Source organism: Scyliorhinus torazame, unplaced genomic scaffold, assembly GCF_047496885.1.
Source record: "Scyliorhinus torazame isolate Kashiwa2021f unplaced genomic scaffold, sScyTor2.1 scaffold_533, whole genome shotgun sequence".
Taxonomy (NCBI): domain Eukaryota; kingdom Metazoa; phylum Chordata; class Chondrichthyes; order Carcharhiniformes; family Scyliorhinidae; genus Scyliorhinus; species Scyliorhinus torazame.
The window spans coordinates 18,558-33,988 of record NW_027308260.1 but is presented as its reverse complement, the minus strand read 5'-3'; the positions used below and the strand labels follow the sequence as shown (position 1 = coordinate 33,988).

At 50.8% G+C, this 15,431-nt stretch overlaps 1 protein-coding gene across 1 annotated transcript in view; it reads left to right on the top strand.

Moving 5' to 3' along the window:
- LOC140406448 (UDP-glucose:glycoprotein glucosyltransferase 1-like) overlaps window positions 1-15,072 on the top strand; it is a gene marked incomplete at its 5' end in the record, with an annotated part of 110,826 nt that extends 95,754 nt beyond the window's left edge. Inside the window, one exon of the mRNA XM_072494487.1 lies at window positions 14,974-15,072. Coding sequence (XP_072350588.1) covers window positions 14,974-15,063 — 90 coding nt within the window. The remainder of the gene's footprint in view (window positions 1-14,973) is intronic.
- Window positions 15,073-15,431: the final 359 nt, after the last annotated feature.

The following is a 15,431-nucleotide window of genomic DNA, read 5'->3' as shown; positions in this document are numbered from 1 at the left end:
CGGTCCACATCAGACACCATTTCCCTGGCCCTACACTCATCCCTAGAGCATCTCGAAAACAAGGACTCCTACATTAGACTCCTATTTATTGACTACAGCTCCGCACCAACACCACAATCCCAGCCAAGCTCATATCAAAGCTCCAAAACCTAGGATTTGGCTCCCCACTCTGCAACTGGATCCTCGATTTCCTGACCAACAGACCACAATCAGTAAGAATGAACAACAACACCTCCTCCACAATAGTCCTCAACACCGGCGCCCCGCAAGGCTGCGTACTCTACTCTACTCCCTGTACACACACGACTGCGTGGCAAAACTTGGTTCCAACTCCATCTACAAGTTTGCTGACGATACGACCATAGTGGGCCGGATCTCGAATAACGATGAGTCCGAATACAGGAGGGAGATAGAGAACCTAGTGGAGTGGTGTAGCGACAGCAATCTCTCCCTCAATGCCAGCAAAACTAAAGAGCTGGTAATTGACTTCAGGAAGCAAAGTACTGTACACACCCCTGTCAGCATCAACGGGGCCAAGGTGGAGATGGTTAGCAGTTTCAAATTCCTAGGGGTGCACATCTCCAAAAATCTGTCCTGGTCCACCCACGTATGTATGGGGAGAAGGCAAGTTGGCTCAACAAAGAACAAAGAACAAAGAAATGTACAGCACAGGAACAGGCCCTTCGGCCCTCCAAGCCCGTGCCGACCATACTGCCCGACTAAACTACAATCTTCTACACTTCCTGGGTCCGTATCCTTCTATTCCCATCCTATTCATATATTTGTCAAGATGCCCCTTAAATGTCCCTATCGTCCCTGCCTCCACTACCTCCTCCGGTAGTGAGTTCCAGGCACCCACTACCCTCTGCGTAAAAAACTTGCCTCGTACATCTACTCTAAACTTTGCCCCTCTCACCTTAAACCTATGCCCCCTAGTAATTGACCCCTCCACCCTGGGGAAAAGCCTCTGACTATCCACTCTGTCTATGCCCCTCATAATTTTGTATACCTCTATCAGGTCGCCCCTCAACCTCCTTCGTTCCAGTGAGAACAAACCGAGTTTATTCAATCGCTCCTCATAGCTTATGCCCTCCATACCAGGCAACATTCTGGTAAATCTCTTCTGCACCCTCTCTAAAGCCTCCACATCCTTCTGGTAGTGTGGCGACCAGAATTGAACACTATACTCCAAGTGTGGCCTAACTAAGGTTCTATACAGCTGCAACATGACTTGCCAATTCTTATACTCAATGCCCCGGCCAATGAAGGCAAGCATGCCGTATGCCTTCTTGACTACCTTCTCCACCTGTGTAGCCCCTTTCAGTGATCTGTGGACCTGTACTCCTAGATCTCTTTGACTTTCAATACTCTTGAGGGTTCTACCATTCACTGTATATTCCCTACCTGCATTAGCCCTTCCAAAATGCATTACCTCACATTTGTCCAGGTTAAACTCCATCTGCCATCTCTCCGCCCAAGTCTCCAGACAATCTAAATCCTGCTGTATCCTCAGACAGTCCTCATCGCTATCCGCAATTCCACCAACCTTTGTGTCGTCTGCAAACTTACTAATCAGACCAGTTACATTTTCCTCCAAATCATTTATATATACTACAAAGAGCAAAGGTCCCAGCACTGATCCCTGTGGAACACCACTGGTCACAGCCCTCCAATTAGAAAAGCATCCCTCCATTGCTACCCTCTGCCTTCTATGGCCTAGCCAGTTCTGTATCCACCTTGCCAGTTCACCCCTGATCCCGTGTGACTTCACCTTTTGTACTAGTCTACCATGAGGGACCTTGTCAAAGGCCTTACTGAAGTCCATATAGACAACATCTACTGCCCTACCTGCATCAATCATCTTAGTGACCTCCTCGAAAAACTCGATCAAGTTAGTGAGACACGACCTCCCCTTCACAAAACCGTGCTGCCTCTCACTAATACGTCCATTTGCTTCCAAATGGGAGTAGATCCTGTCTCGAAGAATTCTCTCCAGTAATTTCCCTACCACTGAAGTAAGGCTCACCGGCCTGTAGTTCCCGGGATTATCCCTGCCACCCTTCTTAAACAGAGGAACAACATTGGCTATTCTCCAGTCCTCCGGGACATCCCCTGAAGACAGCGAGGATCCAAAGATTTCTGTCAAGGCCTCAGCAATTTCCTCTCCAGCCTCCTTCAGTATTCTGGGGTAGATCCCATCCGGCCCTGGGGACTTATCTACCTTAATATTTTTTAAGACACCCAACACCTCGTCTTTTTGGATCACAATGTGACCCAGGCTATCTACACCCCCTTCTCCAGACTCAACATCTACCAATTCCTTCTCTTTGGTGAATACTGATGCAAAGTATTCATTTAGTACCTCGCCCATTTCCTCTGGCTCCACACATAGATTCCCTTGCCTATCCTTCAGTGGGCCAACCCTTTCCCTGGCTACCCTCTTGCTTTTTATGTAAGTGTAAAAAGCCTTGGGATTTTCCTTAACCCTATTTGCCAATGACTTTTCATGACCCCTTCTAGCCCTCCTGACTCCCTGCTTAAGTTCCTTCCTACTTTCCTTATATGCCACACAGGCTTCGTCTGTTCCCAGCCTTTTAGCCCTGACAAATGCCTCCTTTTTCTTTTTGACGAGGCCTACAATATCATTCGTCATCCAAGGTTCCCGAAAATTGCCGTATTTGTCTTTCTTCCTCACAGGAACATGCCTGTCCTGTATTCCTATCAACTGACACTTGAAAGCCTCCCACATGTCAGATGTTGATTTGCCCTCAAACATCCGCCCCCAATCTATGCTCTTCAGTTCCCGCCTAATATTGTTATAATTAGCCTTCCCCCAATTTAGCACATTCATCCTCGGACCACTCTTATCCTTGTCCACCAGTACTTTAAAACTTACTGAATTGTGGTCACCTATCTGCTCCTCTATCTCCCGCTGGCTGTTGGGAGGCCTGTAGTATACCCCCAACATTGTGACTGCACCCTTCTTATTCCTGATCTCTACCCATATAGCCTCACTGCCCTCTGAGGTGTCCTCTCGCTGTATAGCTGTGATACTCTCCTGAACAAGTAGCGCAACTCCGCCTCCCCTTTTACATCCCCCTCTATCCCGCCTGAAACATCTAAATCCTGGAACGTTTAGCTGCCAATCCTGCCCTTCCCTCAACCAGGTCTCTGTAATGTTCCTGGCATATCAACTGAGGAAATGGGAGGCAGATGGGGGGGGATTGTCCAGATTAGGGCATGGGATGGGAGGCTTGCCTCGGATCAGGAGAAGGTGAATGAGGTGTTTAGGTCCTTCTAACAAAAGGTTGTACAGGTCCAAACCGTCTTGGGATGGGAGGGAATGGTGGAGTTCCTGAGGGTGTTGGAGTTTCCGAAGGTGGGGGAGGAGTTACAGGAAGAATTAGAAGCTCCACTGGAGTTGGAAGAGATCAAGGAGGCACTGAAATTGATGCAGTCGGGGAAGGCACCTGGACCCGATAGGTTCGTAGTGGAATTCTGTAAAACATTTGTAGACCAGCTGGCCCCTTTCTTGTTGATGGTGAGGGACTCCTTGGAGAGAGGTGCTCTGCCACAGACGATGGGGCAGGCGTTCATTCCTCTGCTCCTGGAGGAGGACAGACTGCGGGCCATATCACCGATATCCCTGTTAATTGTTGATGCGGAGCTTCTAGCTAAGGTTTTGGCATTAAGCCTTATGTCCTGGAGGTGGTGGGAAAAGACCAAACGGGGTTTGTAAAGAGGCAGAGGTTGACAGCAAACGTGAGGCAAATGTTAAATGTGGTGCTTGTCCCGGGAGAGGGCTGGGTTCCGGAGGTCATAATTTTGCTTGATGTGGAGAACACATTCGACCGAGTAGAGTGGTACTATTGTTTGTGATACAAGAGAAATTTGGATACGGCTTCATAGTCTGGATGTGGCTGTTCTATGCAGACCCATTTGCCAGTGTTTGCGCTAACAAAGTGACTTCTGAGCCCTTTCAACTATATCGGGGCACCAGACAGGGATGTCTGATGTCCCCTTTGTTGTTTACGTTAGCAATAGAGCCACTAGCCATGACGCTGAAAGCTTGGTACGGAATCATTAGAGGAGGGGTGGAGCACAGGATGTCGATATAAGCCGATGATTTGCTATTATGTTAGGTATCTGGAGGCATCAGTGGGAAACATTATGTCATGATATACATCAGCATATCATGGTGCAATCACACACACACTGACATACTGATGGGCATACAGTAGGACCAACCAGCATACACAACATCGCAGCCAATCACCAGTGAGAGCACACGCACTATAAAGACAGGGGACACCAGAGTTCCCGCTCATTCTAGCAGCAGCCAGCTCAGAGCACAGAGCTCACAGCCTGCCTCTCAGACATTCACCATATGCTGAGTGCCTCACCTAGATAGTGATAGGACAGGGTCCACAGATAAGCTGGTAATGCACGTACCCAAGCTTACAGTATGTTATTACAGTTGAGTTGTTAATAAAATAGAGTTACACCAACTCCAGCCGTGTTGACCTGTTTGTGGACCAGAACACCCAACACGACACATTATGGGGACCTTGTAGTGTTTTGGGTCCTTTTCTGGCTATAAGCTTAATATAGGAAAGAGCAAATATTTGGTGGGTTGACATTGCTGCTAGCAGGAAGTCATTTTCGGTATTTGGGAGTCTAGATAGCAAGGAACTGGGGAAGGTTAAAGCACATCTGCAAAGATGGGACAGTCTCCCACTATCCCTAGGGGACTGAGTGAAATCGGTTAAGAATATCTTGCTGACATTTTTATTTGAATGTCCCCGGTGTTCCTGCCCAAGGCATTTTTCAGAGAGATCGACCGGCTTGTGACCGGGTTTATTTGGGCGGGAAAGGGCCCGAAGATCAGGCTCCAGAGGGAGAGACAGCAGGGTGTGTGGCCTTGCCAAACTTTCAATATTACTATTGGGTGGCCAATGCTGAAAAACTGCTAGAGTCGTGCGGGAATTCGAGGAGCTGTAGGTCTGGGTGGAAGCAGAGTCTGTGAAGGGGGCGAGCCTGAGGGCGTCGGTAACGGTCCGCTCCTGGTGGTGCCAAAGAAACACTCGTCTAACCCGGTGGTAGTCGCCAGGTTAAAAATTGGGAAGCGACTCCGTCAACACTTCAATTTGAAGGCTGCCTCGAGGCTAGCTCCCATCTGTGCAAACCAATTGTTCGAGCCCAGGTCGGATGTGAAATTTAGGGAGTGCAAGGAAAAGGGGTTGGAGAAGGTGGGAGATTTATTTTTAGAGGGTCGGTTCACGAGCCTGGGGGAACTGAAGGAAAAATATGGGCTTCCGGATGCTGATGGGTTCAGGTATCTCCAGGTGCATAGCTGAGTGAAAAGGTACTTTCCAGCCTTCCCGGTGAAGCAGCCTTTTACCTTGCACAAGTGGATTTTATCCTGCTCAGGATTGGAGATAGCCAGTATGTCGGGCATATACCAGCGAATGGTGGTGGGGGAGACATGCTTGGTTGAGGATGTGAAGACAAGGTGGGGAGAGGAGCTGGGGCCAATCCTGGAAGAGGACGTTTGGAGCGAGACACTGAGGAGGATGATTGCAACCTTGTCTTGTGCGAGGCAGAGTCTCATCTAGGTAGAAAATATTTTATTGGAGCATTTGTAATTTTCACAGCTTAACACATTCACATCTCTTAAACAACCGCATGGGCCAACACATGAAAAATAAGAAAAAGAAAGCAACCTAAAGAACAACGCCCCCTACTCCCCCCCGCCCTATTCCCTAGCTATATTCTCTGTCCCGTTGTAACATTACCATGCCTCCTGTGTTCCTTCCCCCCCCCTCCCCTTTTTCCATCCCCCCCTTACTGCTAACATTCAGTTCTCTTTGAAGTAGTCTATGAATGGCTGCCATCTCAGGGCGGAACCCTTGAATTGATCCTCTCAAAGCAAATTTAATTTTCTTCAGACTGAGAAACCCTGCCACATCGCTGACCCACACTCCTGACTTTGGCGGCTCCGAGTCCCTCCATCCCAGCAAAATTCTCCGGGCCACCAGGGAGGAGAAGGCCAGAACATTGGCCTCCCTCCCCCCTCTCTTGGCCCCCGGATCCTCCGATACCCTAAGTATTGCCAATTGTGAACTCGGAGTTACCCTTCCTTCCTGGACCTCTGCCACAAATCCCTGCCAGAATCCCCTCAATTTCGGACATGCCCAAAACATGCACACGGTTTGCCGGCTATCCCCACACCGCCCACAGCTGTCCTCCACCTCCTCAAAGAACCTGCTCATCCAGGCTGCCATCATGTGGGCCCTGTGGACCACCTTGAACTGGATCAAGCTAAGTCTGGCACACGATGAAGATGAATTGACTCTCCAGGGCTTTTTCCCACAGCTCGAATTCTATCTCCCCACCCAGCTCCTCTTCCCACTCCCTCTTCACCTCCCTGATAGGGGTCCCTTCCCAGTCCATCAACTCCTTGTATATCTCCGAGACCCTCTACTCTCCAACCTCTGTTTTTGACATCACCTTATCGTGTAACCCCCTCAGGGAGAGACAAGGGAAGCCAGGAACCTGCCTCCGGACAAAATCCCGTACCTGGAGATACCAAAACCCGTTCCCGGTCGGCAACTGAAACTCCTTCTCTAATGCCTCCAAGGTAGGGAAACTCTCCTGAATGAATAGGTCCCCAAATCTCTCAATCCCTGCCCGCCGCCATCCCCTATAGCCCCCATCCAGTCCCCCTGGGGCAAATGTTACAAATTGTTACAAATCGGTGACCACATGAATGCCCCCCTCCAATCTTATGTGTTGCCTCCCTCCAATCTTATGTGTTGCCTCCATTGCCCCCAAACCCTAAGAGCTGCCACCATCAAAGGGCTTGTAGAGTATGACGAAAATGGCAGGGGCCCCGTCAGTAAGGCCTCCAAACTTCTCCCCTTATAGAATGCCGCTTCCACTCGCTCCCACACCGACCCGTCGCCCACTACTCACTTCCTGACCATCGATATGTTGGCCGCCCAGTAATAATTAATAAAGCTCGGGAGTGCCCTCTTTACTCTCGGAGTTTTACCCACCCACACAAAACCCAATATCGGCGCGTTCATTTTCCTGAAAAAAGCCTTTGGGATAAAAATCGGAAGACATTGAAAAAAGAAGAGCAGTCTCGGAAGGACCATCATCTTTACCGACTGGACCCTCCCCGCCAGCGTCAGTGGGAGCATGTCCCATCTGCGAAAATCCCTTTTCATTTGATCTACTGCTTTGCTCAGATTTAACTTATGAAGCTGCCCCAAATCCTTAGCCACTTGAATCCCCAGATATCTAAAGCTCCTCTCAACCACTCTGAACAGCAACTCCCTCAGTCTCCTTTCCTGCCCCCGTGCCTGGATCACGAACATCTCGCTCTTTCCCATATTTAACTTGCAATCTGAAAATTGCCCAAATTCTCCAATATCTCCATGATTTCGGCCATCCCCCCACGGGGTCTGTGACCCGCCCCCCGCCCACCACTCACTTTCCCCCGCCAATCATTTGATGATCTAAGGGCCATTGCCAAGGGCTCTAACGCCAGGGCAAACAGTAATGGAGAGAGAGGACATCCTGTCTTGTCCCCCTGCAGAGACTAAAATATGCTGAACGGATTCGGTTGGTTCTTTCATTTGCCACCGGGACCTGATATAACAGCCGGACCCAATCTACAAGTCCCTGCCCGAACCCAAACCTGCCTAAAATATCCCATAGGTTCTTCCGCTCCACCCGGTCGAAAGCCTTCTCCGCATGCATGGCTACTGCCACCTCAACATTGTGCCCCTCCGCTGGCATCATTATAACATTAAGAAGCCGTCTAATATTGGATGTCCGGTGCCTGCCCTTCACAAATCCAGTCTGATCCTCCCCGATTACCTCCGGGACGCAATCCTCTATTCTGGTGGCCAAGATCTTTGCCAGCAATTTAGCATCAACGTTCAGCAGGGAAATTGGCCTGTACGATCCACAGCTCTCTGGGTCCTTATCTCGCTTGAGAGAAATTGAGATGAAAGAAATTGATGCCTGTGATAACGTTGGGGGGAGTACTCCCAGCTCCCAAAGCTCGTTAAAAGCCTTAACCAGGAGCGGCCCCAGTAACCCAGAGAACTTCTCATAAATTTCCACTGGGAATCCGTCAGGTCCCAGGGCCTTACCCGATTGCATCACCCCCAACCCATCTATCACCACCCCGAGCCAAATTGGGCCTCCCAAGTCTTCCACCAGCTCCTCATCTACCTTCAGGAACTCCAGCCTCTAGGAATTGATTCATACCCTCCTCCCCAGCTGGGGGTTCCGACTCATATTACCAACTGTAAAATTCAAGGAACACGTCATTAACCGCCCCTGGGTCTATCACTACCTTCCCTCTCATATCCTTTATTTTCCCTATTTCTCTCTCCGCCTCCAGCTTCCTCAGCTGATGTGCCATCATCCTGCTAGCTTTCTCCCCATATTCTTATATTGCCCCTTTTGCCCTCCTCAGATGTCCCTCCGCCTTACCTGCAGAAAGGAGCCTAAATCCAATTGGAGTCTCTGACGCTCCCTCAGGAGCTCCTCCTTCGGAGACTCTGCATACCTCCTGTCTGAAGTGTTGGGTGCTCTGACGAACCAACACGGTTGTGATTGGTACAACACAGTTTTATTCCATTAAACTATTTATACATCAGCCTTGGTACTCAGCACATTGTGACTGTGTGAGTGTCTTGCTTTGACGTCCTGGCCCTGTGCCGTCTCCAGATGGACTGCCCAGGAAGTGTCGTGTTTCTTGTTTTATACTGTGTCTGCTCTTGTCTGTGATTGGCTGTCGTGTTATGTGTGCTAATTGGTCCGTTGCTCTGTCTATCATTATGTATGTGTTATGATGTATGTTTGAATATCATGACATCCCCCCTTTTTTACAAGATTATGTGCCTAGGTGGTTATAAATATAAATGTGTCCTGAGTGCAGCTAAATGTGTGTGCGTAATATTTACATCATGTACATGGGGCTTAACTATATACAAGGGGGCGATGTCAGGTGTGACATGCTAACGAGGTTGTACCATAACAAAAAGAAGAACAACATGGAAATTTGGAACGATCAAACGAGGCCTGTAACGAGAAAACAGAGACATGTTGTAAAACAGTGGTTGCAAAAGTTCAACGTGTGAACAGTCTCATAAGTCCAGTCTAGTAGGTGGGCGACGAATTCGGGTTGACTGACTCAAGGGTGGATCGAGAACCACCGGCTGAGGTGTGGGCCTGGCCACGGGCGGCGACAGAAGGGGCATGGTATACGGCAGCTCCACGAAGTCGCTATCAGGAACCAGTGGAGGACATGGCGTTTGTGTCGGGTGCCGTTGCGAGCGTGGAAGTAAGCGAAGGACTCGGCGATTGCGCCTACGCACGGATCCATCAGGCATGCGTACCAGGAACGAGCGGGGAGCCACGCGTCGGAGAACTTCGGCAGGTGCTGACCAGCCACCGTCTGGTGGGGGGGATGCGGACGTTGTCTCCAGGGGCCAGGGAGGGAAGATCAGTTGCCCGTGTGTCGTACGATCTCTTCTGGCGACCGCGCTGCAGTTGCATCCTATGCAGTACCGGAGCATGGTCTATTGTTGATGCCAGGATGGAAGGCACAGCGGTTCTGAGGGCGCGACCCATCAGCAGCTGTGCTGGTGAGAGACCAGTGGCTAGTGGGGCCAAGCGATAGGCCAGCAGGGCGAGGCAGAAGTCCGACCCGGCAGCAGCAGCCTTGCAGAGGAGCCGCTTGGCAATGTGAATGCCCTTCTCCGCCTTTCCATTTGACTGCGGGAGCAGAGGGCTGGACGTCACATGTGTGAAGCCATACGAAGCAGCAAAGGACGACCATTCCTGGCTGGCAAAACAGGGCCCATTGTCCGACATGACAGTCATCGGAATGCCGTGGCGAGCAAAGGTGTCTTTGCAGGCCCTGATGACAGCAGACGACGTCAAATCGTGCAGGCGTATGACTTCAGGGTAGTTTGAGAAGTAGTCAACTATGATGACATAGTCCCTGCCGAACGCATGAAACAGGTCGACACCCACCTTCGCCCAGGGGGACGTCACCAGCTCATGGGGCAGAAGCGTCTCCGGAGGTTGCGCCGGCTGAAACCTTTGGCAGGTTGTACAGTTGAGCATCATGTTGGCAATATCGTCACTGATGCCCGGCCAGTATACCGCCCCTCGGGCCCTCCGTCTGCACTTCTCGACCTCCAAGTGGCCTTTGTGTAGTTGGTCGAGAACCAGCTGGCGCATGATGTGCGGAATCACAATCCGGTCCAGCTTCAGAAGGACACCATCAATGATGGCTAGGTCGTCTCGTACATTGTAGAACTGCGGGCACTGCCTTTGAGCCATCCTCCCGTCATGTGGCGCATCACTCGCTGCAGAAGGAGGTCGGCGCAGTCTCTCGGCGGATAGGGGCCATACTGGAGTCGTCAGCCGGCAGATTTGCCACTGTGAAAGCCACCTGTGCCTCGACCTGACATACGAACCCCTCCGCATCTGGCGGCGTGCTCACTGCTCTGGATAGGGCATCCGCCACGCTGAGGTCCTTCCCTGGAGTGTAGACCAGTTGGAAGTCGTACCTCCTGAGTTTAAGTAGGATGCGCTGGAGGCGAGGGGTCATCTCGTTCAGGTCCTTGTTTATTATGCTGACCAGGGATGGTGGTCAGTTTCCACAGTGAACCGGGGAAGACCATATACATAATCATGGAACTTGTCTAAACCGGTTAGCAAGCCCAGGCACTCTTTTTCGATCTGCGCGTAGCGCTGCTCTGTGGGGGTCATGGCCCGCGATGCATAGGCAACTGGGGCCCATGATGCCGTGTCATCCCGCTGCAGGAGCACTGCTCCAATGCCGGATTGGCTGGCATCAGTTGAGATTTTGGTGGCAAGAGACATGTCAAAAAACGCCACACTGGTGCAGTGGTGAGTTTGCGTTTGAGCTCCTCCCATTCCAACTGGTGTGTGTGTTGCCACTGGAACTCTGTGGATTTTCTGACGAGGTGGTGCAGAGTCGTCATGTGGAGGCAAGGTTGGCAATGAACTTCCCCAGGAAGTTGACCATGCCAAGGAAGCGTAGGACAGCTTTCTTGTCGGCCGGCTGCGGCATGGCTGTGATGGCGCTCACCTTGTCTGCATCCGGACGGACCCCTGACCGGGAGATATGGTCCCCCAGGAACTTCAACTCGGTCTGGCCAAAGGAGCACTTGGCTCGGTTGAGGCGCAGGCCGTTTTCCCGTATGCGGGCAAAAACGCATTGGAGACGATATATGTACTCCTGCGGTGTGGTGGACCAGATGATGACATCGTCCACATACACGCGCACCCCTTCGATGCCTTCCATCATCTGCTCCATGATTCTATGGAAGACCTCGGATGCCGAGATGATGCCAAATGGCATCCAGTTGTAGCAGAACCTGCCGAAAGGGGTGTTGAAGGTGCATAGCTTTCGGCTGGACGGGTCCAGTTGGATCTGCCAAAACCCCTTAGAAGCATCCAGTTTCGTGAATATCTTCGCCTGGGCCATTTCACTGGTGATCTCCTCCCATTTGGGTACGGGATAATGTTCCCTCATAATATTATTATTGAGGTCTTTGGGGTCAATACAGATATGGAGCTCGCCGGAGGGCTTCTTGACACACACCATGGAGCTGACCCATGGCGTGGGCTCCGTGACCCTGGATAGGACCCCTGGGTCCTGGAGATCCTGCAGCTGCTGCTTGAGGCGGTCTTTAAGTGGCGCAGGAACCCTGCGAGGTGCGTGAACGACCGGGATGGCGTCCGGTTTGAGGCGAATTCGGTAGGTGTATGGCAGTGTTCCTATGCCCTCGAATGCCTCCTGGTTGTGGGCGAGGAGCGATTGGAGCTGTGCGTTGAACTCTGCATCCGGGAAGTCAGACGTGCCGTCTGGAGAGAGAGAGTGGATTTGTTGCACAAGGTGGAGAGCCTTGCATGCCTGTGCGCCCAGCAGGGAGTCCTTCGATGAGCCGACTATCTCGAACGAGAGTGTGGCTGTGTATGTGTCGTGTGTCACCTGGAGCTGGCAGGATCCCATGGCCGGGATAACGTTCCCGTTGTAGTCGACCATCTTGCACCGGGATGGCTGGATTGGTGGTCTGACCTTCATGGCTTGGAAGGCTGACCATGCTATGAGGTTGGCAGAGGCGCCAGTGTCCAGGCGGAAAGTGATCGGCGATCGGTTGACCGTCAGGGTGGCACTCCATTCATCGCCCGGATTGATGGTGTTGACCCGGTTCCCAGCAATGACCGCAACCCGGAAGGCGTCTTGGTCATCTGTGTCATCGGTTTGGATGTCATGATGTGGAGGCTGAATGGTCCGCACGTTCCTGCGAGGTTGTCGGAGATGTGGAAGATTAACAGGTTGAGCCGCTAGACTGTAGGCAGCGTAGTGGCCCATCTTGCCACAGCGTAGGCATTGTCGGGTTTTTGCAGGACATTGCCCTTTTAAATGTGCAGCTCCACAGTTGCCGCACGTCGTGATGTCATGCCACCATTCGTTACGCCACTGCGCATGCGCAGTTCGGTCTTGCGTCGGGCGCGCCTGCGCAGCACGTGTTGCCGTAGGTCTTGGCGCGCATAAACGCGGGAGGCCTTGAAAAGCGCGCAAAACGGCCACCCTCGTCCGGGCCGCGGGCCGGGAGAAACTCGATTGCCTGGACACGTTCGGCCTCGTGGGTGGCCTGGCTTGCCGATTCGGTCGCGTGGGACCCCCTCCGTGCCGATTCGGTCACCTGAAATTGGGCATAGCGGCTAGTCGCATTCTCATGCAGGACACAGGCTTCAACTGCAGATGCTAAGGTCAGGCCTTTTATTTTTAGAAGCTGCTGGCGTAGGCCGCCGGAGGCAACGCCAAAAACGATCTGGCCCCGGATCATGGACTCTGAGGTGGTGTCGTAACCACAGGACTGCGCGAGTATGCGGAGGTGCGTCAGGAAGGACTGAAAGAGCTCATCCTTACCTTGCAGGCGCTGCTGAAAGACATACCTCTCAAAGCTCTCGTTGACCTCAACGTTGAAGTGCTTGTCGAGCTTGAGGAGGACCGTGTCATACTTAGCTTTGTTCTCGCCTTCCGCGAACACCAAGGAGTTGTATACATGGATGGTGTGCTGACCTGCGGTAGTGAGGAGCATGGCAATCTTCGTTTCGTCCGAGGCGCCCTGGTTTTCATTGGCTTGCATGAAGAGTTCGAAGCGCTGCTTGAAGAGCGTCCAATTTGTGCCCAGGTTCCCAGCGACTTGCAACGGCTGCGGTTTGTTGAGGGTGTCCATGGCTCAGGATGGCAGATTTGCTGGTAGGTATCGATTCACTCCTGGTACCATGAAGTGTTGGGTGCTCTGAGGTACAGACGAACCAAGACGGTTGCGATTGGTACAACGCAGTTTTATTCCATTAAACTATTTATACATCAGACTTGGTACTCAGCACATTGTGACTGTGTGAGTGTCTTGCTTTGACGTCCTGGCCCTGTGCCGTCTCCAGATGGACTGCCCAGGAAGTGTCGTGTTTCTTGTTTTATACTGTGTCTGCTCTTGTCTGTGATTGGCTGTCGTGTTATGTGTGCTAATTGGTCCGTTGCTCTGTCTATCATTATGTATGTGTTATGATGTATGTTTGAATATCATGACACTGTCCACCTGTAAGATTTCTCCTATCAACCTGTCCAGCTCCGCCCACTCAGTTTTCTCCCTATGGGCTTGAATCAAAATAAATTTCCCTCTGACAACCGCCTTCAATGCCTCCCAAACCACTCCTGCCGCAATCTCTCCCGTATCGTTGTTTTTTTATGTACCCCCGGATGCCCTCCTTCACTCAATCACAGATCTAATTGTCCGCTAGCAGCCCGGCATCTAATCTCCACTGTGCGCACTGAGACTTTCCCGTGCTTGCCTGTAGGTCTACCCAGTGTGGCGCATGGTCTGACACCACAATTGCTGAGTACTCCGTGTCCTCCACCCCCGCTAACAGTGTTTTATCCAGCACAAAGAAATCTATTCTGGAGTATACCTTGTGCACATGGGAGTAAAATGAATATTCCTTGCTCCTTGGCCTCCCAAATCTCCATGGATCCACCCCTCCCATGCGCTCCATGTACCCCGCAATTCCTTCTCAATTGCTGATACTTTCCCTGACCTAGAACTCGACCGGTCCAGTCTCGGATCCAGTACCGTGTTGAAATCACTCCCCATAACCAGCCGGTGCGAGTCCAGGTCAGGGATCTTTCCCAGCACCTTCCTAACAAACGCGACATCATCCCAGTTTGGGGCGTATATATTTACCAGCACCACTGCCATTCCCTCCAGCTTCCCACTGACAATCTAGGTAGTGTTTTGAGCATACTTCACAAAGGCTAGAATGAGTCGGTTTTTCAATGAGGTGGAGGATAGATGTGTTCCGTTCGTGCTCAAAGCTGAAGGGCATCTGGCGGTCCTTGTTTGATACTAAGTTGGGAGTCCTGGGCATGGGGTTGGAGCCTTGCCCACTGGTGGCAATGTCTGGGGTTTCAGATGTGCATGAGCTCCGGGTGGGGGCGAGAACAGATGTCCTGGCCTTTGCCTCGCTTGTGGCAAGGAGACAGATTCTCTCGGGCTGGAGGTTGACTACACCACCAAGCATGCTGGGTGAGTTTATGGAGTTTTTGTATCTCGAGAAGGTCAAGTTACCACAAGAGGGTCAGTGGAAGGGTATTACCGTAGATGGTGGCCGTTTATAATGTAGTTTAAAGATCTGCTCACTGTTGGCTGTTAGGGGAGGGGGGAATAGGGTGGGTGGAGGAGTGGGGTTAGCGGTGAGGTTTTAAAGGGAAGTGGGGGATGAGGGTTTCTTACTGTTTAATTGTTATTCTGTGTTATTGTATGCTTCGTATAAAAATTGTTAAAAATTATAAATTATAATAAAAATATTTAGAAAAACAAACATTGATTTTTACTTTTTAAGGGTTACTTCCAGCTAAAAGCAAATCCAGGAGCTTGGTTGCTTCGATTGCGTGAAGGAAGATCTAGCGATAGCTACCAAATATTAACGTAAGTAGACCCATAGAGAATGCATATTGGATAAAAGCAAATTACTGCGGATGCTGGATTCTGAAACCAAAGAGAAAATGCTGGAAAATCTCAGCAGGTCTGGCAGCATCTGTACGGAGAGAAAAGAGTGCACGTTTCAAGTCCAGATTATCTTTGTCAAAGGCAAATGCATATTACCTGATTTACTTCAAGTTGGTGAACTTTTATTTGTACTTGCACACAAATTATGTTTTATGTTATCAGATATAATAATTTAATGTTGGGCTGTTTTTTATATTTTTGTGTTGGTGAATGTAATAGGTTGATGAATTTGTGGAATGGTTCTGAGGGTGTCCTAAGGAAGTAGTTATCTATTGTACACAAAATGTATAA